We start from the raw sequence: 27,075 nt of genomic DNA, 5'->3' as shown, positions 1-27,075 counted from the left end.
CAAAGAACACTGGATTTTGGCTGTTGGAGCTGAAAAGAGGACATCGGTAAACCAGGGGAGGAGTCCTGAGGAGATAATTTGCATATTCCCACTGCATTTTGGGGTAAGTGAAGAGTCTCCGCGAGCTCAAAGAACACTGGATTTTGGCTGTTGGAGCTGAAAAGAGGACATCGGTAAACCGCGCGCCTACCGGCACGCGCATTTTGAAGCTTTTTTTTAAGCTTTTTTCACTGTTTTCAGAACATTAACAATAAGAACATGGAAGAGTCCAGGAGCCATTTGGTGAGCTGCATATCCTGCTACATGTTCACAGACTTGCCAGTGGAAAAGCCAGACTTCACATGCCAGAAATGCAAGCTTGTGTCCCTGTTGGAGGAAAAGTTGCGAAATCTAGAAGAGAGGTTAACTACCTTGAAAATCATTAAGGAAGGTGAAGAGTTCTTAGACAGAGCAGAATTATCTCTTCATGATTCAGAAAGAGAAGAAATTCGAACTGCACCTGACGAAACAGAGGAATGGAAGCATGTGACCCACAGAAGCAGGAGGATCGAGAGGCAGTCAGCACCCATACTGCTCAGGAACCAGTACCAGGCTCTCACACAGGAGAACCATGAAGAAATACAGCAAGATAAGACTTTGCCAGCAATGAATAACCTTGTAAGCCCTCAGAATCCTCCTGGATGGAGAAAGAAGAATGTTGTGAAGAAAAAACGGAGAGTGGTGGTCATGGGGGATTCCCTGTTAAGAGGAACAGAGGCCGCTATCTGCAGACCAGACATAACCTCAAGAGAAATGTGCTGTCTTCCAGGAGCAAAAATTAAAGATGTGTCTGACAGGATATCAAGACTCTTCAGACCTACAGATCACTACCCATTCCTGCTAATACATGTGGGGACAAATGACACCGCAAGAAAGGACCTGGAAACCATCTGCAGTGACTTTGAAGACTTAGGCAAGAAAGTGAAAGAATTGGGAGCGCAGGTGGTCTTCTCATCCATCCTCCCAGTGGATGGCCATGGAACAATGAGGTGGAATAAGATTCTACAGGTGAACAACTGGCTACGTCGATGGTGCCGTCAACAAGGATTTGGATTTCTGGATCACGGAATGAATTACCTATACGATGGACTACTTGCTAGAGATGGGGTGCACCTTACGAAGACTGGAAAACATGTATTTGGAAGTCGCCTTGCTACACTCATCAGAAGAGCTTTAAACTAGAACAATGTGGGAAGGGAAGCAAAAGGCCAGAAAAAGCCATACAGCTGACAAATACTATTGAGATCTCTGCTACTGGAAGTGGAAAAGAAGAACAAAGACAAAAAAATCTAAATAATAAAAATATGGGAGGAAGAGAAACCAATCACAAACTAAAATGTTTTTATACAAATGCACAAAGCATGGGCAACAAACAAGGAGAATTGGAACTACTAATGCAGGAAAAGGAATATGATGTCATTGGAATCACTGAAACTTGGTGGGACGATACACATGATTGGAATAAAAGGCTAAAAGGATACAACTTATTTGCAAGAAACAGACTTGATAAACGAGGAGGAGGTGTTGCATTGTATGTTAGAAAAGCGTATATCTGCACAGAGATTGAAGCTTCAGAGACTGGGAGTTCTGTGGAAACTGTTTGGGTAAGAATACAAGGAGAGAACAACGGAAAGGACACCATTGTAGGCATTTACTACAGGCCACCTGGGCAAGCTGAAGATATGGATGAACTCTTTATGTATCAAATGACCAAGTTCTCCAAAAAATATGACGTAGTGGTCATGGGAGATTTTAACTATCCAGACATTTGTTGGGAATCTCTCTCAAGTAAAACTAACAGGTCAAGCAAATTCTTATCCTCTCTTGCTGACAACTTTATCTTCCAAAAGGTAGGGGAGAAAACAAGGGGATCTGCTACTTTGGATCTAATTCTTATAAACAGGGAGGAAATGGTTGAGGAGGTAAAGGTGGCTGGGACCCTAGGAGGCAGCGATCATGCTATTATAGAATTTTGGATAACTAGAGGAGGAAGACATGTGAAGACTCAAACTTCAAGGTTAGATTTTAGAAAGGCAGATTTTAAGAGACTCAGAAAGAGAATAGGAGGGATCCAATGGCTGGATGTCCTTAAGGACAAAAATGTCCAGGAAGGATGGGAAATTTTTAAAAATGAGATTCTCAAAGCACAATCGTTAACAATCCCGAAAAGTAGGAAGAATGGGAAGCATTTAAGGAAACCAGGATGGATGAACACAGAACTTAAACACATGCTAAAAAGAAAGAAAGAAATGTTTATTAAATGGAAAGAGGGAGGCATATCTAAAGAAGATTATAATGCAGTCTGCAGATCCTGCAGGGCACGTATCAGGTTAGCTAAAGCTGACAATGAATTAAGGCTTGCAAGAGATGTCAAAAGCAATAAAAAAGGATTTTGGGGGTATGTCAAAAGTAAAAGAAAAGTCAAAGATGCTATAGGATTTTTACAGGATGAAAATGGAGAAATGGTAAGAGATGATGTTGAGAAGGCCGAACTTTTTAATTCCTATTTTGCATCTGTTTTCTCTCAGAAAGAAAATGTAACATCAACTGATCTTCACTGTCCTTTTAAAGGAATAGAGGAATCCAAGTTATCAGTAAACAGAAAGATTGTGAGGGAATATTTAGCTAACATAAATGAGTTCAAGTCTCCAGGTCCAGATGAATTACACCCCAGAGTACTGAAGGAGATTGTAGAAGAAATTTTAGAACCACTCTCCATAATCTTTGAAAATTCTTGGAGAACAGGAGAAGTCCCAGAAGACTGGAGAAGAGCAAATGTTGTTCCTATCTTCAAAAAGGGGAAGAAGGTGGACCCAGGGAACTATAGGCCGGTGAGTCTGACTTCTATACCAGGAAAGATCTTTGAACAAATTATTAAACAACATGTATGTAAGTACATGGATAAGAATGAAGTGATTAACCAGAGTCAGCATGGGTTTGTAACTAACAAGTCATGTCAGACTAACTTAATTTCCTTCTATGACAGAATCACTGACTGGGTGGATCAGGGAAATGCTGTAGATATAGTATATCTTGACTTCAGCAAAGCATTTGACAAAGTATCTCACATCATCCTTATTGAAAAAATGACCAAGTATGCAATGGACCAGGCAACTGTTAGGTGGATTCATAACTGGCTTAGTGATCGGACTCAAAGGGTGGTTGTAAATGGCTTCACATCCAGCTGGATGAATGTCTCAAGTGGGGTACCACAGGGCTCCGTCCTGGGACCTGTATTGTTCAACATCTTTATCAATGATTTAGATGAAGGAATTGAGGGTAAACTGATTAAATTTGCTGATGACACAAAGCTAGGAGGGATAGCTAATACTAGAGAAGAGAGAGAGAGGATTCAAAAAGACCTAAATAAACTGGAGCAGTGGGCAGCAACCAACAGAATGGTTTTTAACAGGGAAAAATGCAAAGTACTACATCTGGGCAATAAAAATGAAAAAAGCATATACAGAATGGGAGGAATAGAGCTGAGCAACAGTACATGTGAAAAAGACTTAGGTATACTAATAGATCATAGACTGAACATGAGTCAACAGTGTGATGCAGCAGCAAAAAAGGCAAATACAATTCTGGGATGTATTAACAGAAGCATACAGTCTAGATCACGTGAAGTCATTATCGGTCTTTACTCCTCTTTGGTCAGACCTCATCTGGAATACTGTGTACAGTTTTGGGCACCACATTTTAAAAAAGACATAGACAAACTGGAGCAAGTTCAGAGAAGAGCGACCAGAATGGTGACTGGTCTGCAAACCATGTCCTATGAGGAACGGTTGCAGGATTTGGGAATGTTTAGCTTGCAAAAAAGAAGACTGAGAGGAGACTTAATAGCTGTCTACAAATATGTCAAGGGCTGTCACATTGTAGAAGGATCATCTTTATTCTCATTTGCACAAGGAAAGACTAGAAGCAATGGGATGAAACTAAATGGGAGGAGACACAGATTAGATATTAGAAAAAACTTTTTGACAGTTAGGGTGATTAATGAGTGGAACAGGCTGCCACGAGAGGTGGTGAGTTCCCCTTCAATGGACGTCTTCAAACAGAGGCTGGACAGACATCTGTCTGAGATGATCTAGTGAATCCTGCTTTGAGCAGGGGGTTGGACCAGATGACCCAGGAGGTCCCTTCCAACTCTACCATTCTATGATTCTATGATTCTAAGAACCCCATATACACAAACCTTATCAAAAGAACATTGTAAACATATGGTAGGTATGAGAGCACCAGCTCAAGCTAATTACCTGTGCCAAAATGTGAAAGAAAGAAGGAATGTGAAATATGTTTGTAAAAAGAAGTATCATGTAGTCAGTAAAGTGTGATTGAAAATATTTTAGCAATATAAAGACTGTCTGATAATATCAGGAAAATTTTGTATTCAGGGTATTAAGGAAATAATTCAGGAAATTCAACATTAGGAATTTTAACAATGTCAGAACATCCTAACGATATCAAGAAAAGTCAGAAAAAAATAGAAAAAAATCAGAAGAGATCATATCAACAAATCCAGTTCCCTATTGAGTCCCTTGGGAGCCAGTATCTGAAGTATGTGGAACCAATAGGATTCTCTCTGTTTTAACAAGTATATGTGGGTCCCACTAGTGATGAGCAACCACTAAAATGCTCGGGTGCTCGATGCTCGGGTCAAGCAAATTCGAATGCTCAGGTGCTCGATCCAAGCAACGAGCCCAATGTAAGTCTATAGGAAACTCAAGCATTTTTCCGGTGCCCCCCCGGAGGTCTGCAGGGGGCCTAAAAATTGCCCAAATCGATGGGAACAGTGCGCAAATGACATGGGAACAGCATGGGGAAGACCCCTGGAAGCATTTCTGACTCCCAGGTCAATGCTGTGAACAATGCTGACAGAGTATTACGCCACTTTATATAGTATTTAACAAGTAATCAATAACAAGAGTTGAAACTATAATATCTCTATAAAGGGAGAATGTTCAGAGTGAATATCTTACACTCACTATAATACTTGGTTCAAAACATGATAATATTAATGAAGTAGCACTGTTATCCAAATCAGGAAGTAAAGTGAAGGTGCATGTATATAAATCTAGTTATAGGAGTAAACGGTCAGGATGAAGTAAGTAATGAACAAACCCTATAGTAAGGCCATGTTTACCCATAAAGTAACAAATCTGTCCTGTATGTCAAGCTGCCCTGACGCACATTTCGCATAACTTGCTTCCTCAAGATATTATAGTTTCAACTATTGTTATTGATTACTTGTTAAATACTATATCTCTTCTATAGTATATTACCGATTTACCTATATGATATTGATAGATATACTCTTTCATCTGTATTTGTCATAATATTCTTGTGTACTCACCGTACAACTTCCATGTTTGTTACTTTTCTGCTAAAAAGATTTTAATAATGAAACAATAACATTTTTATTTTTTAATAGACTATTTCTTAGACTTTTTTATAATTTGGGGATTTTTGGCTCCATTTTCCCTTCTTTGGTTATGCCCTTTGATGACACATAGAGGTGGGCCTCAGTAACAAAATGATCCCATTATAAAGGGGCGGTTCTGCTATACAGTTATTGTGTATGCAGTGACTACAACGGCTGCCTAAATTTAGGAAAAACCCCAATACCAATTAAAGACACATAGAGGAGGGCCTCAGTAACAAAATGTTCCCATTATAAAGGAGCAGTTCTGCTATACAGGTCCCATTTTACCTAAGGAAAACAAACTGCCTAATAATTATGCACACCTTAATAAAGGGTGTTGATATCATTAGACCTCCTTCATTAAACAAATACACATCACCTGATATGCTTTAAACCAATAAGCAATCAAGTATGCAAGTATACAGCATGGAGCTGTAAAATCTGCATGAAAACTATGTTATGTTAAAATACTCACTTACAATCCGCACATCTCCCTTAGCTGCATCTAGTGCTTCCAATTCTGCTTGCCCATCTACAATCCTTTATACCCTGCTGTAATGGTCCTCGCTGGTCCATGTGCCATCTGGCAAGTCCAGTTTTGCTGCATCATCGCGTCCAGCCTGTGCTGCTCATTCTGACCCACTGTTTGCAAAATCCACTTCATCAGGTGAGTCCTTAATAATTATGCATATTAATTAACACAATGAAATCGAAGAATATGCTGAACTCTTTACAACAAAAAGTAGTGTTAAAGGAACAACCAAAGGATGGAAAGAATGTCTTTATCCATGAGGTGGAACTACTGGCTTGCCATTGAATTTAATTTAGGTATAATCAGATTTGCAGAGTCTAAAGGATTTTCTGTTCTTTTCCTTTATACACCCAAAGATGGACTTTGTTAGATATAATATTGTAAGGTGGCTACTGGACACATAGTTGATGGGAGGTATGTATCACGGAGATGGTTGTCCTCTATGATGTAAACCTGGAGTAATGCTCTAATGCACATAGTACTAAAAAGCTTGTTTGTGCATCTGGGTCAGGTTTACGGGCAGCCTGAGAGATGGTTGGGGCTGGCTGCCCACATGCCCCACCTCTGATAAAAATGGAGTCTATTTGTTTGACACATGGCCTGTGTTTGGAGGTAAGAAGACCTCCTGTGTGATGTCTCCAGACTGAGCCGGTATGCTGGATGCTATCCAGCCTGTGTGTCCTGGACTGTCTCTAAAGTGAAATTGTTGGAACTGTTTACATTGTTTTGCCTGCACTGAAAGGCCATTTATTTTCCTTTGCTTGTGGCTGGTTTATGAAGCAACAATAAACTAGTCTGGACATATAAATGGAAACGGTTCCTGTGTTACCTCACCATGCACCCAAGTGAGTAGCATTCCTGAAATATTTAATTTGCAAATAGTCTTCATTGGCAACAGTTGAACAAGCTAGAAATTTAGGTAGACAAGACATATACTGTATGTCAAGTTATGTTTGCAAGCAAAAATTCAGGTACTGGATAAACAGACAGAAATAAAGGCTGTACACCTTAGCATAACTGATAGACATCATTTTTAGCAAAGCTATAGGACTCAGAGAGAGCAAGTATAGGACAATATCTTCCAAGACATTACTAAATCATTAGAGCTAATGTCTAATGAACAGGATGGCAGCAAAAAAAGAAGAGCAGGAGTCAGTGAGATAAGTAACAGTTAAGCTAGCATACAGTAGTCTAATTAATAATGTTGAGAGCAGGAGAATAAATAACAAGCCACAGAAAGAGTGAGGTAAGAATGGTTTATTGACTATTAGATAGATATGTAAAATATTTGCAGAGGGTTGGTCAGGTTGGCATCAAACATGAATTCAGCTACATATCATAGACACTAGGGATGATTCATTAAATACTTTGTGCCAGGCCAGAAATCTGGCATATCACTGTTTGAAATATCACAAATTTTTTGTGACTTTTACCATTTTTACACCAGCTAAAACAACTTTTTGAAAAGTGGACAGAGCTCAGTGGACAGGGACATGGCCAAGTTTAACAAATTAATAAGAATTTACACCACAAGTGGCATAAATTATGACTGAAATGACTGGAATACATATATGACATTGATGCACTCAAGTTAAAAGATACACCTAATTCAAGCCTTAGAATTAATTTGGTGCCATCTTACTTGAGCACACCCGGAATCAAGACTAACATACACATTGGCATAAACATATTGCAAAAATGTGTGTAGTATTGATATACAGTTAGGTCCAGAAATATTTGGACAGTGGCACAAGTTTTGGCCTTTTATCTGTTTACCAAAACACAGTCAAGATACATTTATATAATCAATATGGACTTAAAGTGCAGACTCTCAGCTTTAATTTGAGGGTATTCACATCCTAATTGGAGTAAAGGTTTAGGAATTATAGCTCTTTAATTTGTAGCTGCCTCTTTTTCAACGGACCAAAAGTAATTGGACAAAAGCTTTTTAATGGAATGTATAGGTTTTTCCCTCATTAATCCAAAATAAATTAAGCAGGTAAAAGGTCTGAGGTAAAAGGTCTGGAGCTGATTCCAGGTGTGGCATTGGCATTTGTAAGCTGTAGCTGTGAATCCATAACATGCATTCAAAAGAGCTCTCCATGGAAATTAAACAGACCATCATAAGGCTGAAAAAAAGAAGAAATCCATCAAAGGCATAGCAGAAATGTTAAGAGTGGCCAAATCAATAATTTAATACAATCTGCGAAGAAATGAGCGCACTGATGAGCTTGGGAACTCAAAAAGGCATGGACTTTGATGGAATACAACAGTGGTGGGTAATCACAAAATCACAAAATCAATAATGGTGAAGAAAAACCCCTTCACAACATCCACCCAAGTGACGAACACTCTTCAGGAAGTAGGTGTTTCAGTTTCAAGGTCTACCTTAAAGAGAAGACTTCATGAGAGTAAGTACAGAGGGTGCACTACAAGGTGCAAACCATTAACCAGCCTTAAAAATAAAAAGGCCAGATTAGAACATATCTAAAGAAGCCAGCCCAGTTCTGGAAAAGCATTCTTTGGACAGTTGAAACTAAGATTAACCTGCACCAGAATGATGGGAAGAAGAAAGTATGGAGAAGGCTTAGAATGGCTCATGATCCAAAGCACACAACATCCTCTGTAAAACATGGTGGAGGCAGTGTGAGGCTTCCAATGGCACTGGGCATGGCTTCCAATGGCATGGCTTCCAATGGCACGGCTTCCAATGGCACTGGGTCACTAGTGTTTATTGATGATGTGACTGATGCAGCCCGATGAATTGTGAAGTGTACAGGGTGATACTTTCTGCTCAGATTCAACCAAATGCAGCATGGTTGATTGGACTGCGCTTCACAGTAAAGATGTACAATGACCTAAAACATACTACAAAAGAAATCCAGGAGTTTTTAAGGCAAATAAGTGGAATATTCTGCAATGACCGAGTCAATCACCAGATTTCAACCCCATAGATCATGAATTTCGCATGCTTAAGACAAAACTTAAATATATCAAATAACATAATATAAAAAAACTGACCAGCACTTCCAAATCAAAAAAGACAAGTGTTAACAGGTGCAAGCTAAGAGAGCCAGTCTATATACCGTATATTTTGGACCATAAGACACACTTTTTTTCCCCCAAATTTGGGAGGAAAATGGGGGGTGCGTCTTTTGGTCCGAAAGTAACTTACCGGTGGTGGTGGAGTGGGATCGCAGGGCCATCAGGAAGGTGGCGGCAGCAGCAGGCGGCAGTGGCAGCAGAAGAGGAGGTGAGGTGGGCTGGTATCTGCCTGAGGGCTGGGGCCGGTGTCTTGCTGTGAGCAGCGTGAGCGGCTTCTGGGGCGCGTGACCATCTTTCTGAAGGAAAATGGCTGCCGGAGCCGGCGCATGCGCTCTGCCACACCGGCGGCAATTTTCCTGTAGATCACAGCTTCAGAAAGATGGCCACGCTTACTGGAAGACGCTCATGCCTCTCTGCCACGCAGCTCACAGCAAGACACCGGCCCCGGTACCAGGCTCCAGGGTCCCAGCCCCAGGCCCCCAGCGCCAGCCACCAGGCCCCCAGTCCCAGGCCACTAGCGCCCGCCACCAGGCCACCAGCGCCAGGCACCGAGGCCCCCTGCCCCAAGCCACCAGTGTCAGGGATCCAGGCCCCAAGCCTCCAGAGCCAGCCACCAAGCCCCCAGCCCCAGGCCACCAGCACCAGGCCACCAGACCCCCAGGCAACCAGTTCCCCAGTGCCAGCCACCAGGCCCCATCCCCAGGCCACCAGGCACCCAGTCCCACAGCACAAGCTACCAGGCCCCCAGTGCCAGCCACCAGGGCCCCAGCCCAAGAGCCAGGCCCGGCTTCCTGAAGGACCCTGCCTCCTGTGACCCCCGCTACACCGCCCCCTCAGGTAAGATACCTATTCAGACTATAAGACGAACCCCCATCTTATAAAAAATATTTTTTTCCCTATTTTCCACCCCAAAACTTGGTGTGCGTTTTATGGTCCGGTGCGTCTTATAGTTCGAAAAATACGGTAACTAACAAATTAAAGCTGGACTCTGTAACGCTATACTAGTAAACATTGAATATATGAAATTGGAACGACATTACTGCTGTAGAAAAAATGTTAAAAAATGAAAGTACTTAGCGTACTAATAGGCCAATTTATGTGAGCCCAATAGGCAGCGAATAGGCATAACCCTTTGTTGGGACCCTAAACCTAACATGATGCCTCTCCTGGGCTAAAATGCTACAATTGTATGGGCAGGTAGGATTAAGCTCTATTTAAAATTCCTTAGGAGTCCAATATTTAAATATTACAGCATTACAGAGTGCAGCTTTAATTTGTTAGTCACAAAGAGTTGCTTTCTTAGCTTGCACTTATTCACACTTGCTTTTTTCTGTTTGGGAGTGCCAGTCAAATTTTTCATATTTGTAATACACACTCTCTGACTGAGCACTGCTCCCCTGAAATGAGGAGGTTTTGTAGAGAAATGGTTGAAATTCCTAAACGTTTTACAGGATATTTTTGTTCAACCCCTTTAATTAAATCTGAAAGTCTAGACTTCAATTACATCTCAGTTGTTTCATTTTAAATAATAATTAGTGGCACACCAAGGCCAAATCAAAGATTCGGCCACTGTCCAAATATTTCTGGACCTTACTGTGTAGTTGCTGTTTGTGGCAAGATTCAGGCACTGTACAGTGGTTGCTCTATGGCAATTTGATTTACTATATGTCATGATGTTGTTGTAGCTATTTGATTCTGACCCAAAGTCAGACTACGGGATCACCAGTGAGACCTGATCATAGAAGTTTGTACAATTCAAGCTCGAAGAGATACTGATGCCAGCAGGTCGTGAGCATAAGTAGTTTTTATTATTAAGACGGTAAGCAAGATTTTTATACCATTCAGAGACAAAGTTATACTCAATCCCAGATTCTCGTGGGAAATTCCACCAAACTCCACCTTCTCAGGAGTATGTCATGATAACATTTATTTCTTATCCCTTTCCTATCATATTCCCTATAACACATGGTTTCTAAAAACATTGCATACGAGATAGGAAAATATAGGACAAAATATTAAAAATATTAACCCCTTTAAAGCCCATGACGTACTAATACGCGTCTGTGCCCTGGGACTTAAGAGCCTGACCCGTATTAGTACATCATCGCGATCGAGCGCGCACACAGGCTGTGCGGGCGCGATCGCCGCTGGGTGTCAGCTGATTGTCACAGCTGACACCCGGTACTATGAGCAGGGAGCAGTCCCGCACCGCTCCCGGCACATTAACCCCCGCAATGCTGCGATCGAAGTCGATCGCAGCATTGCGGTGGCTAAGGGGAGGTGATCGGAATACTCACCTCCTCTTCCGGCCTCCAGCGCTGTCTGCCGCGGCTTCCCTGGTGTTGCCATGACAACCCGATGTCGTCATGACAACATCTGGGTCACCAGACAGCCGGAAGATTGCTTGGTCATGCGCAGTGTAGCTCACTGTGTAGCGCTGACTGCCTGCATAGCACAGGGATGGTGCTCCATCCCTATGCTATGCAGGCGATCAGAATAAAAAAAGTGAAAGTCCCACAGTGGGACAAAGTAAAAAAAACTCTCAGAAAGTGAAAAAAAAAAAAAAATTGTAAAAATATTAAAAAAATAAAAATAAATAATAATCCACCAAAAATAAAAATATAATGTACCATCAATAAATATTATTATGAAAAAACAAACAAACAAACAATAAAATTACACATATTAAGCGTCTGTAATGACCTGACCTATAAAACTGGCCCACTAGTTAACCCCTTCAGTGAACACGGTAAAAAAATAAAATAAAAAACGAAGCAAAAAACAATTCTTTATCATCATACCGCCAAACAAAAAATGAAATAACACGCGATCAAAAAAACTAATAAAAATAAAAATGGTACCGCTGAAAACGTCATCTTGTCACGCAAAAAACAAGCCACCACACAGCTCCATCATCTGAAAAATCAAAAAGTTATAGCTTTCAGAATAAAGCGATGCAAAAAAATATTTTTTTCTATAAAATAGCTTTTATTGTGTAAAAGTGGAAAAACATAGAAAAACGATATAAATGTGGTACCGCTGTAAATGTACTGACCCGAAGAATAAAGCTACCTTATCAATTTTACCACACGTGGAGTAAAATAAAAAAAATTTAAAAAAAAAGAATTCCTGAATTGTTGTTTTTTTTTATTCTGCCTCCCAAAAGCTGTAATAGAATGAGATCAAAAAATTTCACGTGCCTGAAAATGGCACCAATAAAAACGTCAACTCATCCCGCAAAAAACAAGCTGTCACATGACTCTGTCAGCCAAAATATGGAAAAATTATAGCTCTCAAAATATGGCGATGCAAAAACTAGATTTTACAAAACATGTGTCTTTTAGTGTGTGACAGCTGTCAATCATAAAAACCCGATATGATTCTGGTATCTCTGTAGTCGCACCTACCAGAAGAATAAGGTCATCTAATCACTTATACCGCACTAGGAACGGCATAAAAAATAAACGCTAGGGCTGGGGTTGGGGTTAAGGTTGTGATAATGTTAGGGTTGGGGTCAGGGTTGGGGTTAATGTTGTTTTTTTTTTTCAAAAGTAAAAAAAAAAAAAAAAAAGAAGATGTGGCAACTAGCGTTGAACGCAAGTGATCGCTACTTGAGTTTGAATCGGTTGCTCGGGTATGCATTGAGTATCGCGGGTGCTCGAGTCTCCGCCCCATATGCTTTGCGGCCAAAAAAACTCGCGGGGATTTCCTGCCATGCACGAGCGATCCCCGCATGTTTTTGTTAGGGTGTCTAATAACCGTGAAACATGCGGGTGGGTACTCGAGCATTTCAGTTGAGCATCCATGATACATTGTGCATACCTGAGTACCCGATCCAAACTCAAGTAGCGAGCACTTGCGCTCAAGACTAATGACAGCTTATTCAATATGATGACCTAATGTCATCAAATTCTGTGTCGTACCTCTGGGTTCAAAATGTTCACTATACCCCTTGATAAAATCCTTGAGTGGTGTAGTTTCCAAAATGGGGTCACTTGTGGGGGGTTTCCACTGTTTAGGCACATCAGGGGCACATCCGCTAATTATTCAAGCAAATTTTACAATCAAAAAGTCAAATGGCGCTCCTTCCCTTCCAAACCCTGCCGCGCGCCCAAACAGTGGTTTTCCCCCACATATTGGGTATCTGCTTACTCAGGAGAAATTGCACAACAAACTGCATAGTGCAATTTCTCCTGTTACCCTTATGAAAATGCGAAAGTGGGGGCTGAAAAACATTTTTGTGGGAAAAATGTGAAAATGTTATTTTTACGGCTCAATCTTATAAACTTCTGTGAAGCACCTGGGGGTTCAAGGTGCTCACCACACATCTAGATAAGTTCCCTGAGGGGTCTAGTTTCCAAAATGGTGTCACTTGTGGGGGGTTTCTACTGTTTAGGCACATCAGGGGCTCCCCAAATGCAACATGGCGTCCGCTAATTATTCAAGCAAATTTTACATTCAAAAAGTCAAATGGCGCTCCTTCCCTTCCGAACCCTGCCGTGCGCCCAAACAGTGGTTTTCCCCCACATATGGGATATCTGCTTACTCGGGAGACATTGCACAACAAACTGCATGGTGCAATTTCTCCTGTTACCCTTATGAAAATGCAAAAGTGGGGCTGAAAAACATTTTTGTGGGAAAAATGTGAAAATGTTATTTTTACGGCTCAATCTTATAAACTTCTGTGAAGCACCTGGGGGTTCAAGGTGCTCACTACACATCTAGATAAGTTCCCTGAGGGGTCTAGTTTCCAAAATGGTGTCACTCGTGGGGAGTTTCTACTGTTTAGGCACATCAGGGGCTCCCCAAATGCAACATGGCGTCCGCTAATTATTCAAGCAAATTTTACATTCAAAAAGTCAAATGGCGCTCCTTCCCTTTCCGAACCCTGCAGTGCGCCCAAACAGTGGTTTTCCCCCACATATGGGGTATCTGCTTACTCAGGAGAAATTGCACAACAAATTTTGTGGTCCATTTTTTCTTGTTACCCCTGCAAAAATAAAAAAAATTGGGTCTAAAGTAACATTTTTGTGAAAAAAGTTAAATGTTAATTTTTTTCCACATTCCAAAAATTCCTGTGAAGCACCTGAAGGGTTAATAAAGTTCTTGAATGTGGTTTTGAGCACCTTGAGGGGTGCAGTTTTTAGAATGGTGTCACTTTTGGGTATTTTCTGTCATAAAGACCCCTCAAAGTGACTTTAAATATGATGTGGTCCCTAAAAAAATGGTTTTGTAAATTTTGTTGGAAAAATGAGAAATCGCTGGTCAACTTTTAACCCTTATAGCTCCCCAATAAAAAAAAATTTGGTTCCAAAATTGTGCTGATGTAAAGTAGACATGTGGGAAATGTTATTTATTAACTATTTTGTGTGACATATCTCTCTGATTTAAGGGCATAAAAATTCAAATTTTGAAAATTGCAAAATTTTTAAAATTTTTGCCAAATTTCCATTTTTTTCACAAATAAACGCAAGTGATATAGAAGAAATTTTACCACTTTCATGAAGTACAATATGTCAAGAAAAAACAATCTCAGAATCAGGGGGATCCGTTGAAGCGTTCCAGAGTTATTACCTCATAAAGTGACAGTGGTCAGAATTGTAAAAACTGGCCTGGTCATTAACGTGCAAACCACCTTGGGTTGTAAAGGGGTTAACCCTTCCATATTAGTGTGGAGGTATTAGCTGCTTCTTGTAAAATTACTTGTATTACTTGACTACGGTATGACTGTGTTATTTAGTGGTCCACTATAAAAAATTGATTAGTGTTTGCAAAAGGGAAATCCTGTTGCAGCATAGTGTGCATTGCATGTTCCAACACAAGTGAATAAGATTGTGTCATCAAAAGTCCAGTGAGATATTTATACATTTGGCATTTATCCTAAATTATTATTTTTTTCTTCGTAGTCATGTTACAATACTAATGTAACTGCACTTATTTATTTCAGTCTCAGTGCTTGCCTAGGGCAACATGGGTGATAAATATAGTCCTGTTGCCTCATATAAGGGGAAACGCCTTCATGACTCTAAATATAGCAAGGTCCCTACATATACTGGAGGTAACAATGTGCTTTTAATGCACATGACTAAACTCAGCATTTAAAAAAAAATACTTAATTTTTGTTTGTCGTGGTTACATTTAACTTGCCTGGTTATAAACCAATAATGGGCCGAGGATGCCGGAAGTGAAGGCAGGCTGCCGTAGGGAACTGCACTTGAAGCCGGACCAGGGCAGCATGAATCGAATTGTTCATCCTTATTGGTAAAATATGGCGGATTAGCAGAATTTTTTTTAAGCTAGGCTCATGTTATCAGGAGGATACTGCGCAGTCACTTATCACTTGACAAAACTCCGTTTACAAGGTTTTGTAGTGTGCTTATTGGCCATGCAGGTTATCATTTTTATATATTTCACTTGTAAAAAAAAGAACCTCAAAACCATGGTAGTTCGTGGCATAATGTGTTGCGGAAAGACGATTTAGTTGCACTTTTGTTGTGTTTTGCAAAGTTGTGTATGTGTATATATTACAGTTTAGAGCAAGAAATTTTGCTGGATCCTGTTCCAATGGCCAATTTACAGTATGTAGCCCGAGGCTGCCAAACCAGAGCAGTGGCAGACACAGACAGAAGAGGGCCCCTGTACAAAAACAGTATATGGTTCCTTTGCTGTCTAATAGCTCATCATAATGCACAATTCCACCTGATTTGGAGATGCGAGTGGGCCCCCTTACCTCTTGGGCCCAGGTTCCACCAATGGTATGTACACCCCTGAACCAAAGCCCTGCATATTTCCTCCTACCAGTTGACATCCCAAGTGCCTTTACTGATTAGTAGGCCATGCCGCAACGATGACATCACACCAGAACTACTAATTAGAAGAGGTGCCAGGGATGGCAGGAGGTAGAAGAATGTTCACAGGACTCTGGTCTGGTGCCACAAACTACTCATGGACCAGGGTAATGCTAATCTTTTAGGTTTGGTACATACTTTGGAGGCCCTGCACCTTATTACCTTGATAACTAATGTTACTTGTTTTTTAATATTTATAGATAGATAGATAGATAGATAGATAGATAGATAGATAGATAGATAGATGTGATATGTTTTTAATGTGTCAATAAAAATATTACAGTGTTTGAGTTTAAAAAAATTTATTATCAGCTTTTGTAATCTAATCCTTTCTAGATGAACTTTATTGATTATTTTGTTTACTTAAGTGCATTGAAATTCACCAAGCCCTTGGGGTGAAATTCCAAAAATGCACTGACATCGATAAGAACTAGGGTTAGGCATAGAAGTTAATGCTGTAGCACTTCCTGCTATGCTTATTTCCTATCCCTTGTTGAAGGAGCTAGTCATCATTGGTGTATGCTCCGATATAAAATACAGGTGAGTCTTATTGTTTGTCAATGACATTATGATGAAGTTATTTCTATAGTACATTACTGATCATAATAGTCATAATCAAAATATTTAATTGAGGCTTAAAAGGCATATGGTAATTGTGCATACTTTAAATCAATAATTTAAATATTAAGTTTAATTCTTTCTGTTTTTTTTAGTTACTATAATAAAAAATAACTATGACAACGCAATCACAGACTGACCCTGAGTTAATGGGCCTGGAGGATGAAGAGCTATGGGAAATGATTGAAAGGCACAGATGTAAAATTGTACAAAGACTGTCACCAGAACGCCTCACTCCATATTTGCGGCAAGCTAGAGTGATAGATGCCATGGATGAAGAGGATATTCTACACTGTGCAAAGTTTTCTACAAGGGCCATGCGAATGGGTGAGTCTTACTAAGCAAACCTGAAAAACAGTTGTATGCAATATAGGTTGAAATAGGTATCATTCTAGGCAGCACGGTGGCTCAGTGGTTAGCATTGTTGCTTTGCAGCTTTGGGGTCCTGGGTTCAAATCCCACCAAGAACAACATCTACAAGAAGTTTGTTCTCCCCATATTTGTGTGGGTTTTCTCTGGGTTCTCTGGTTTTCTCCCACACTCCAAAGACATACTGATAGGAAATTTAGATTGTAAGCCTAAATAGGTACAGTGATGATGATGTCTGTAAAGCGCTGTGGAATATGATGGCACTATATAAGTGAGCATACTAATAATAAATAGATGTGTAGGGCAGACTTCTGCAAGAAGCACATTTTCTCCATAAGTAGAACAAAGTGATATAAGGATATTTACAGAAACTCAAAATATTCCAATTGAAACTATTATGAACATCTTTAAGGTTATAATCATATGCAGTCAATATAATATCACTTGACTTTGATCAATACAAATGGTACTTATCATTAAAAAATATTAACATTTCACAGTGAAAAGCATCAAAAAGATTGGCCTTTGGGTTCACCATTTGCTAAAACAAGGGAGCAGAAGTAATTACAAGAAAGATGTGCCAATTTTATTTATAGAATTTTTTGATCACCATCAAAAAATATGTTAACAGTACAACAAATATAACCATAAATTCCAAATATAGGTGTATATTATTTACTTTTTATGTCTATTTAAAAAAAGTTTGAAACAAAAATGTGTTTATTTTAATTGTTTTGCACAATTATTTTTTTAAGAACTTAGAGGGAAACTGTCAGTAGAATCAACCCTCCTAAGTCTATTTACTGAAAAGTTTAATAAAATCATGCCTTGATATTTGCGATTTGATATCAAGACAAATCCACATTTTTCTTAAAGGAAACCTGTCAGCAGATACACATTGCCCAATCCACGGATTACAGTAGCTGAGCAATCTAATCCTTTCTAGATGAACTTTGTTCATTATTTTATTTATTTTACTGTATGGGCTGGTCTCTGTTTTCCTTGCTTGATGCGTTCTCTCCTTTGCAATGTGCACTGACACTGTGCTCTCTTGCGGGTTCTTCACTTTTCTGTAGACCCAGTGAGGGAGCGCAATGTTAGTGCATATTCAAAAACATAAAGCACAGAGAGCACATACTGAGCATGTGTCAGAATAGACAACCAGCACATGCTTAGTAGGGCATTGACTAGCCCAGTCCTTGGAACAGACATCAGTGATAATACTTTGTTTCAAGGTGGTGACAGCAGCTTAGGCAGTGAACACAGTGCCAGCCCCCTGATGATGTCCTATTTAAGAATCCCCAGTACATGCTGGGATACTCAAGCTAAATGTGGTTAGATTTTTAAATTAAATAGATAGACATTTAGTATGAAAAGCACCTTTATTTGTGGGCCACACCTTTAAGAAATAAAGTTTGTTTGGTTCTTAATCTGTGCAAAGGTGTTTATTTTGTATATTTTAGTATTGACTCTCTGCTGCCTTCCCTGCCTCTCTGCCTTCTACCATTAAAAAAAAAACTCTGTTTGACCATGTTTTGCATCTAATAAAGTCATATATACATATATACTTCAGTTTTCACTAACAGTGACTACTCTGTGAGTAGCAAAACCATTACACTTCTTAGGATCCCTTAACTCCTCAGTTTTGTCCAATATGCCTTCTTACATTGTCTAACTTCAAGGGTGTGTTCACAGAATGTGTTTGCATTGTGTTTTTTGCAACAAATTGATCTTGCTGCGGAATGCACGGTTCTTCTTCTTGAACCATGGAAGGAAGTGCTGTTTGAGAAACTCAACATACATTATGGAGTTCATCTTTACCCCTTCAGGGATCCTAAAAGGGCCGACAATCTCTCTCCCCATGATTCCAGCCCAAAACATTACTCCACCTCCTCCTTGTTAGCGCCGTAGCCGTGTTTGCATGGGGTGTCCATCAACCAGCCATCCTCCACCCCATCCATCTGGACCATCGAGATCATTTCATGCATGATAATGCCCCGTCTCATGCTGCACATAACACATCTGCATCTCTGGCTGCTATGGGCATAAAAGGGGACAAACTTATGGTGTGGCACCCATGCTCCCCTGACCTCAACCCCATTGAGAACCTCTGGAGCATCATCAAAAGGAGTGTCTATGATGGCGGGAGTCAGTTCACATCTAAGCAACAGCTCTGGGAGGGTATTCTGTCCTCATGCAAAACAATTAAAGCAGAAACCATCCAAAACCTGACAAATTCAATGCACGAGAGAGTTCAGAAGCTCCTTTCGAACAAGGGGTCCTATGTTCAAATGTAACATCACCTAGAATAAAGTTTTGAGTTGAAAACTGTTTGATTTCAGTTTGTAATAACCTGCTAATGCTTATAATTTCAAAAATGACCATTTTTTTGTTCTTTATTAAAATGAAAAGGTTGAAAACTCTGCTGTGCATAATAATTTGGAACATGCATTTTGAGTGCAGTTTGAGTTTTTTATTTTTTTTAAAAATATACTGTTATCATAGGCAGTTTGTACAAAAACCTTTCAATTGTACTCTAATAGTTATTTGACTGGAAAATTACAATGACTGCAATTCATATAGGTAATTTGGGAAAATCTGAGAAAATATTATTTGCATAATAATTTGGAACACAGTGTATGGACAATACCAGGGGCCATAATCCCAAAAATAATATGGGGAACTCCCGATAAAATTAGAAAACAAAAATACAAAAAATGGAGTATGTTGACCCCGAGGTAGATACAAAATAGTAAAAAGGCCTATTTAGCTAAAACTTAAATTTGTTGAAAAAGTCAAAAGGTTTTATAGCCAACAATAAAATGAATAATAAATAAAATTAATATTAGTAGGTCAAATGGTGAGGACATGAAAAAAATGTGACAACACGAAAGACACAGCCCTCAACTTTTTCAATAAAATTACATTTTTAGCTAAATAGGCCTTGTTACTATTATGTATCTACCTCAGGGTCAACATACTTTATTTTTTTGTACTTTTGTCTTCTAAAGCTATGTTCACTATGCTTTTGCCTAATTTTTGTGGTTGTTTTTTTTCAAAGAATTTCCAAAATAGATGTGAATCGCTTTGTTTTGCTGTGATTTAGAAAGATCATGGCTTCCATGGAATCCATGGTGTGAACAAACCTCAAAAGTTTTTCAATTTCATATTTTTCAGATTTAAAAAAATGTTTGTTACATGTTCCGCTTTAAACTAAGCTCTCCTTTTTATGTAGGGCACCTACTGGATATACTTCATACACGAGGAAAGAATGGAGCCATTGCTTTCTTGGAGAGTTTAATGCTGCTGAATCCCAAATTTTATACCCTCATTACTGGAAAAGAAGCAAACAAAGATCCCAATAGTGTTACGAGTAAGAAATGTTTCTTTTTCTTTTATTTTAATGCAGTCTTATTTCTAAAGTAAGGCTGTGTGCCCACGATGCGTTTTTTAAGCATTTCCGCAGCGGCAAAAACACTGCAGAAACGCTTAAAAAACGCATGGTAGAAGGTCTGCCATGTTCCCCAATGATAATCTGCATAATTTCCGCTGCGGGTTATCATTGCGGAAAAAAACGCTGCACTACCAATTATTTTGCGGAAGTGCTGCGTTTTCACCGCCATTGACTTGCATTAGATCGCATGGATTATGCATCCCTGTATATGTATATGCGCATTCCATGTGTTCTAATGTGTGGATGGTACCCAGGTCTAGAGAAGAGAAGACTCTCCTCCAGACCTGGGTACCATAGAAAACTGTAAAAAAAAAAGAATAAAATAAAAAATAAATATATACTTACCTTCTGGCGGCCCCCGATGCGCTCCTCCTCTCATGCCGGCAGTTCGCGACGGACTGAAGGACCTGCGCTGACGTCATAGTCATGTGACGGGTCACGCGACGCTGACGTCGGCAGGTCCTTCAGTGTAACGCGATCTGCCGGCAGCTGGGACGGTGAAGCAAGACTGTGGGGGCCATCGGAAGGTAAGTATAGATTTATTTTTTATTTTTTGACATTCTCTCGGGTCACACTATATAAATCCATGCTGTTTGCATGGATTTATATAGTGTGACCAAGTTGTCAACCACTTTCCAAGTGATGCTAAAATCGCTTGGAAAGCGCTTGTCAACCCGCATGCGGAAATGCATGTGAAGAACGCTTCACATCCGCATGTCCCTGGCAGGAAAAACGCATGTACAATCCGCATGCGTTTTTTCTGCCAGGTAGATGCAGAAATGCTCAGAAAAAATCCTGAGCATTTCTGCATTGTGGGTAGAGATGAGCGTTGTTCTACTCGAACTGTTCGCCAATCTCAAATTCGAGCTGTTTTGGGCGGTGTTCGAGCCGGTCAGCGAACACGAACAATTTGAGAAAAATTCGGCTGTTCGAGGTTATGTTCGATAACTGTTCGTGCACCAAAATCATAACTGGATTTTTTCTCAGTAATGATGAAAATTAATGTTAATACGCAGTTTGAGTGTACAGCGGGGCGGGGGGAGGGGCAGGGGATGGATCTCTGCAGGAACAATGAAGATCTCCATTTTTTTTTCTCTTTCCCGCATTTGCAGTGGGGAGGTGCAATCTGTCAGCCTATCAGCAGCGCACACACGGAGCGAAGTGCTTTTTTTCACACAAGCAAGGGCATGTGTGATTGGCAGTGTATGTCACATGTCCTTGCCCTATAAGACCAAGCCATTTTCCCCGTCGCCACCATTTTCTCACTGCTGCAGCTGCGTGTTAGACGGCACCGCTGTTGCTGTGTGCGCTATACCTTGTTAATTTCAAGCCAATTTTCGCACAAATATACAGATAGCTTGGGAGTAGAGAATAGTTGTGATTGCAGTCCTTTTAAGGACTAGGTTACAGCATTTCCTACGACTTTTATCAGGCAGGTCTGTGCTCTTAAATAGATAGATTGTGGGAGTAAAGACTAATTGTAATTGGAGTCCTTTTCAGGACTAGGTTACATCAGTTCCTATCAGTTTTTGCCAGGCAGGTCTGTGCCAGTGCTGTGCAAGTTTTTTTCACAGCATTTGGCTGAATCTAGCAAAGCTAATCCTTTTTGGCCTATTGCAGAGTGTGTTAGTCAGTGGAGTAGCCTATCTGTGTTGCAAGATATACCACCTGTGTATAGAATACCAATTTTTTTACTGCACCTAGTGAAGTAAAATCTTTTGGGCATAGCATCATTCTATTAGTCCATCTATACTGACCTCCATCAGGTTGCAAACTGAATATAATTTTTTTCTGCATCTAGCTCTGAAAAAATATTTGGGCTTCTAGCAGTGTGTGGGACTTGGTCTATTAGTCCATCTATACTGACCTCCATCAGGTTGCAAATTAAAAATAATTTTTTTCTTCATTTATCTCTGAAAAAATATTTGGGCTTCTAGCAGCGTGTGGGACTTGTTCTATTAGTCCATCTATACTGACCTCCATCAGGTTGCAAATTAAAAATAATTTTTTTCTGCATCTAGCTCTGAAAAAATATTTGGGCTTCTAGCAGTGTGTGGGACTTGGTCTATTAGTCCATCTATACTGACCTCCATCAGGTTGCAAATTAAAAATAATTTTTTTCTGCATCTAGCTCTGAAAAAATATTTGGGCTTCTAGCAGTGTGTGGGACTTGGTCTATTAGTCCATCTATACTGACCTCCATCAGGTTGCAAATTGAATAAAAAAATTTTCTGCATCTAGCTCTGAAAAAATATTTGGGCTTCTAGCGGTGTGTGGGACTTGGTCTATTAGTCCATCTATACTGACCTCCATCAGGTTGCAAATTAAAAATAATTTTTTTCTGCATCTAGCTCTGAAAAAATATTTGGGCTTCTAGCAGTGTGTGGGACTTGGTCTATTAGTCCATCTATACTGACCTCCATCAGGTTGCAAATTAAAAATAATTTTTTTCTGCATCTAGCTCTGAAAAAATATTTGGGCTTCTAGCAGTGTGTGGGACTTGGTCTATTAGTCCATCTATACTGACCTCCATCAGGTTGCAAATTGAATAAAAAAATTTTCTGCATCTAGCTCTGAAAAAATATTTGGGCTTCTAGCGGTGTGTGGGACTTGGTCTATTAGTCCATCTATACTGACCTCCATCAGGTTGCAAATTAAAAATAATTTTTTTCTGCATCTAGCTCTGAAAAAATATTTGAGCTTCTAGCAGTGTGTGGGACTTGGTCTATTAGTCCATCTATACTGACCTCCATCAGGTTGCAAATTAAAAATAATTTTTTTCTTCATTTAGCTCTGAAAAAATATTTGGGCTTCTAGCAGTGTGTGGGACTTGTTCTATTAGTCCTTCTATACTGACGTCCAGCAGGTTGCAAATTGAATATAATTTTTTTCTGCATCTAGCTCTGAAAAAATATTTGGGCTTCTAGCGGTGTGTGGGACTTGGTCTATTAGTCCATCTATACTGACCTCCATCAGGTTGCAAATTAAAAATAATTTTTTTCTGCATCTAGCTCTGAAAAAATATTTGGGCTTCTAGCAGTGTGTGGGACTTGGTCTATTAGTCCATCTATACTGACCTCCATCAGGTTGCAAATTAAAAATAATTTTTTTCTGCATCTAGCTCTGAAAAAATATTTGGGCTTCTAGCGGTGTGTGGGACTTGGTCTATTAGTCCATCTATACTGACCTCCATCAGGTTGCAAATTAAAAATAATTTTTTTCTGCATCTAGCTCTGAAAAAATATTTGGGCTTCTAGCGGTGTGTGGGACTTGGTCTATTAGTCCATCTATACTGACCTCCATCAGGTTGCAAATTAAAAATAATTTTTTTCTGCATCTAGCTCTGAAAAAATATTTGGGCTTCTAGCAGTGTGTGGGACTTGGTCTATTAGTCCATCTATACTGACCTCCATCAGGTTGCAAATTGAATAAAAAAATTTTCTGCATCTAGCTCTGAAAAAATATTTGGGCTTCTAGCGGTGTGTGGGACTTGGTCTATTAGTCCATCTATACTGACCTCCATCAGGTTGCAAATTAAAAATAATTTTTTTCTGCATCTAACCCAGCCAATAGTTTTGGCCTAATACCACAGTTTGGCCACTCAGCTCTGCTCGGTTACCATCCATTGTTTTTTTGTGCAAACAACTCCAGAGTTGTGAATTAGTTAACCACCAAAATGAGTGGAAAAAGGCCTGCTGCTGGTGGAAAGGGGAATAGGCGTGTTGGGAAGGGGAAAAAAGGTTGTGTCCGTGGGGTAGGTGCAGAAGAAAGACCATCTTCCAGCCAAACTAAAATGTCTACTTCTTTTAGCGGACAATGTGATAAGATCCCTTTCTTACGGCCACGCCAATCGCTACAAATTCCAGATGAGGCACAAAAACAGCAGGTGCTTCAACGGATATCAAGTGCTCCTTTAAGTGGGCTCTCCTCCACATCAACTTCAACATCACAAATACTCCAGTCCTCAAAGGTGTCACCCAAATCGCACTTGCTTCCTCACAGCTCCCAAATCTCCAGCTGCCCGTCTGAGTATGAGGTAGAACAGATGGTTGAGTCTGCAGAGCTGTTTACTCATACTATAGCCTGGGAATCAGAGGTCGACTCCAGCGCTTCTGTGAATCCAGACGAGGAAATGATCTGCACTGATGCCCAGAATCTTTATGAGTCGGATCCAGGACCAGACGCAGAAGGTTCTGACCATAATGTAGACCCTCATTCCCAAACTGTAACTCCTGTTGGTGGAGACAATGAGGAAGACGATGATAAGACTCAAATACCTGATTGGAGCGACAACTTTAGTTTTTTGTCAGGGCAGGAACAGGTTGGCTCTGAGGACGACGGGTGTGATAACGCACAGGGTGATGATGATGAGGTCGGAGATCCCACTTACTGTCAACCCACAGTCAGCCAAGAGATGAGGTCAGCAGAGGAGGTGGAAGAAGATGCTAGTGACGACGAGGTCAGGTTGCGCCTTCCTGGACAGAGACGTAGTACTGGAAGCACGTCAACAACTGCATCCTCAAACACAACTCTGCCTCTCACCACAAGTCGTGGTGGCTCTTCAGGTCGCATGGGTGCTAAGCCTTGCATAGCCTGGGCATTTTTTCAGATCGATAAAGATGACCCAACTCGTGTTATCTGTAACATTTGTCAGCAAAAGCTAAGTAGAGGCCAAAAAATACATAGTTTGAGTACTTCATGCATGAACCGGCACATGGACATGAAGCATAAGTTGCAGTGGGAAGCTCAGTGTGCTACAATGCGGTCTAGCCGGCCGGGCCAACCACCGTCTGCCATATCTTGTGCATCCGCGGCCTCTTCATCCTCTGTGACTGGGGGGACAGCAGTCACACCTGTTTTGGGGCGCAGACCTGCCACCTCTTTACCCGCAACAGCCAGCGTGATTGGCAGGTCATCATTTTCTTTGGAGGTGGTAACACCAGCTGGTCTTGAGCGCTGTCCGACATCGATAGCACCACCTTTGGATCAAGGCAACCTAACATGTCCGCCTGCATCTTCCTCACAGACCGGCAGTTTGCCGGGGACACCCTTATCAACCCCGTCTAAGCACAATAGCCAGCCCTCGGTCCCTCAGATGTGGACAAGTAAAAGACCATTTCCTCCTAGCCATGAGAAAGCTAAGAGGTTGAATTTCACCATCTGCAAGCTCTTGGCTACAGAAATGCTGCCTTTCCGCCTGGTGGACACAGAGGATTTTCGAGACCTTATGTCCGTCGCAGTGCCCCAGTACCAGATGCCCAGTCGGCACTACTTCTCAAAGAAAGGTGTGCCTGCGCTCCACCAGCATGTCGCACACAACATCACCGCTTCTTTGAGAAACTCTGTGTGTGACAGGGTGCATTTCACCACAGACACTTGGACGAGTAGGCATGGACAGGGGCGTTACATGTCGCTGACTGGGCACTGGGTAACTATGGTGACAGCAGGACAAGGGGCTGCTGTCCAAGTCTTGCCGTCCCCACGAGTTGTGCGTCAATCCTCTTTATGTCATTTTTCCTCCACTGCTTCTGCCTCCTCAACCTCCTCTCGGTCTTCCACCTGCACCCAAAGCCTGTCTGGTCATGCCACAAGCATTCTAACTGCGCAGAAGGGATCCTGCACACCTCCTTACTATGCTGGCAGTAGGGCTCAACGTCATCAGGCGGTTTTTACATTGAAATGTCTGGGAAATGTGAGTCACACAGCTGAGGAGTTGTGGTCAGCTCTGGAGAACCAATTTCATGAATGGTTGTCTCCACTGGACCTGAAACCAGGGAAGGCCGTGTGCGACAATGCTGCAAACCTGGGTGCGGCCCTTCGCCGGGGCAATGTCACACACGTGCCTTGTATGGCTCACGTGTTGAACCTGGTTGTCCAGCAATTTTTAGCCCACTATCCCAGACTAGATGGCCTTCTGCAGAGGGCACGGTCGCTGTGTGCTCACTTCCGCCGTTCGCATCCCGCAGCTCAGCGACTTACATCTCTACAGAAGTCGTTGGGCCTGCCACTTCACCGGCTAAAATGCGATGTGCCTACCCGGTGGAATTCAACTCTGCACATGTTGCAGCGACTGTGGCAGCACCGACAAGCCCTGGTGCAATACGTTCTGACGTATAGCCTGGGCCAACGAGATTCAGAGGTGGGGCAAATCACGCTGGAGGAGTGGTCTCAGATCAGGGACCTATGCACCCTTCTGCACAGTTTTGAAATGGCGACGAAGATGTTTAGTGCTGACGATGCCATTATCAGCATGACTATTCCGGTGATTTACATGCTGGAGCACATGTTAAACAGAATTCGGAGTCAGGTGGTGGCACAAGAGGAGGTGGAGGAAGTAGAGGAGGAGGAGTTGTATGCGGAAGGGCTAACATCTGCAAGGTCCAGACGGTCGGCAGCACCAAGGCGGCAGGCATGTGAGGGTGGGGGAGATGGTTTTACCAGGGCGCATGGTAGCAGCCAAACTAGTGAGGAAGGTGCAGGAGCCCAGGAAGAAGTGGAGGACGAACTGATGGAAGACTCATCAGATGAGGGAGACCTTGATCACATTTCTGTTGTGCGAGGTTGGGGGGAGAGGACAGAGGAAGGAAGCATGATTGTTACCTCGCCACCAACACAACAGGGACTTGGTGCTCCTGGATGCGCAACACACATGAGTGCCTTCTTGCTGCACTACCTGCAACATGACCCTCGAATTGTGAGAATTATAAATAATCCTGACTACTGGGTTGCCACACTGTTAGATCCC

At 41.1% G+C, this 27,075-nt stretch overlaps 1 protein-coding gene across 5 annotated transcripts in view; it reads left to right on the top strand.

Moving 5' to 3' along the window:
- CARD14 (caspase recruitment domain family member 14) overlaps nt 1-27,075 on the top strand; it is a 160,442-nt gene that overhangs the window by 6,070 nt on the left and 127,297 nt on the right. For 3 of the 5 annotated variants that reach the window (XM_073684109.1, XM_073684107.1, XM_073684108.1), the window contains 2 exons: nt 16,603-16,834; nt 20,112-20,249. In XM_073684109.1, the coding sequence (XP_073540210.1) occupies nt 16,624-16,834; nt 20,112-20,249 (349 nt within the window). In that variant the 5' untranslated portion in view covers nt 16,603-16,623. Of the gene's footprint in view, nt 1-16,338; nt 16,430-16,602; nt 16,835-20,111; nt 20,250-27,075 lie in introns of those variants that run through there. The other 2 variants (XM_073684111.1, XM_073684112.1) reach the window with 2 other exon arrangements.

This window comes from Phyllobates terribilis, unplaced genomic scaffold, assembly GCF_046119375.1.
Source record: "Phyllobates terribilis strain yellow unplaced genomic scaffold, ASM4611937v1 Scaffold_5__5_contigs__length_657084704, whole genome shotgun sequence".
NCBI classification, from domain to species: domain Eukaryota; kingdom Metazoa; phylum Chordata; class Amphibia; order Anura; family Dendrobatidae; genus Phyllobates; species Phyllobates terribilis.
The sequence above is the reverse complement of the archived record's forward strand: the minus strand, read 5'-3'. Positions and strand labels throughout refer to the sequence as shown.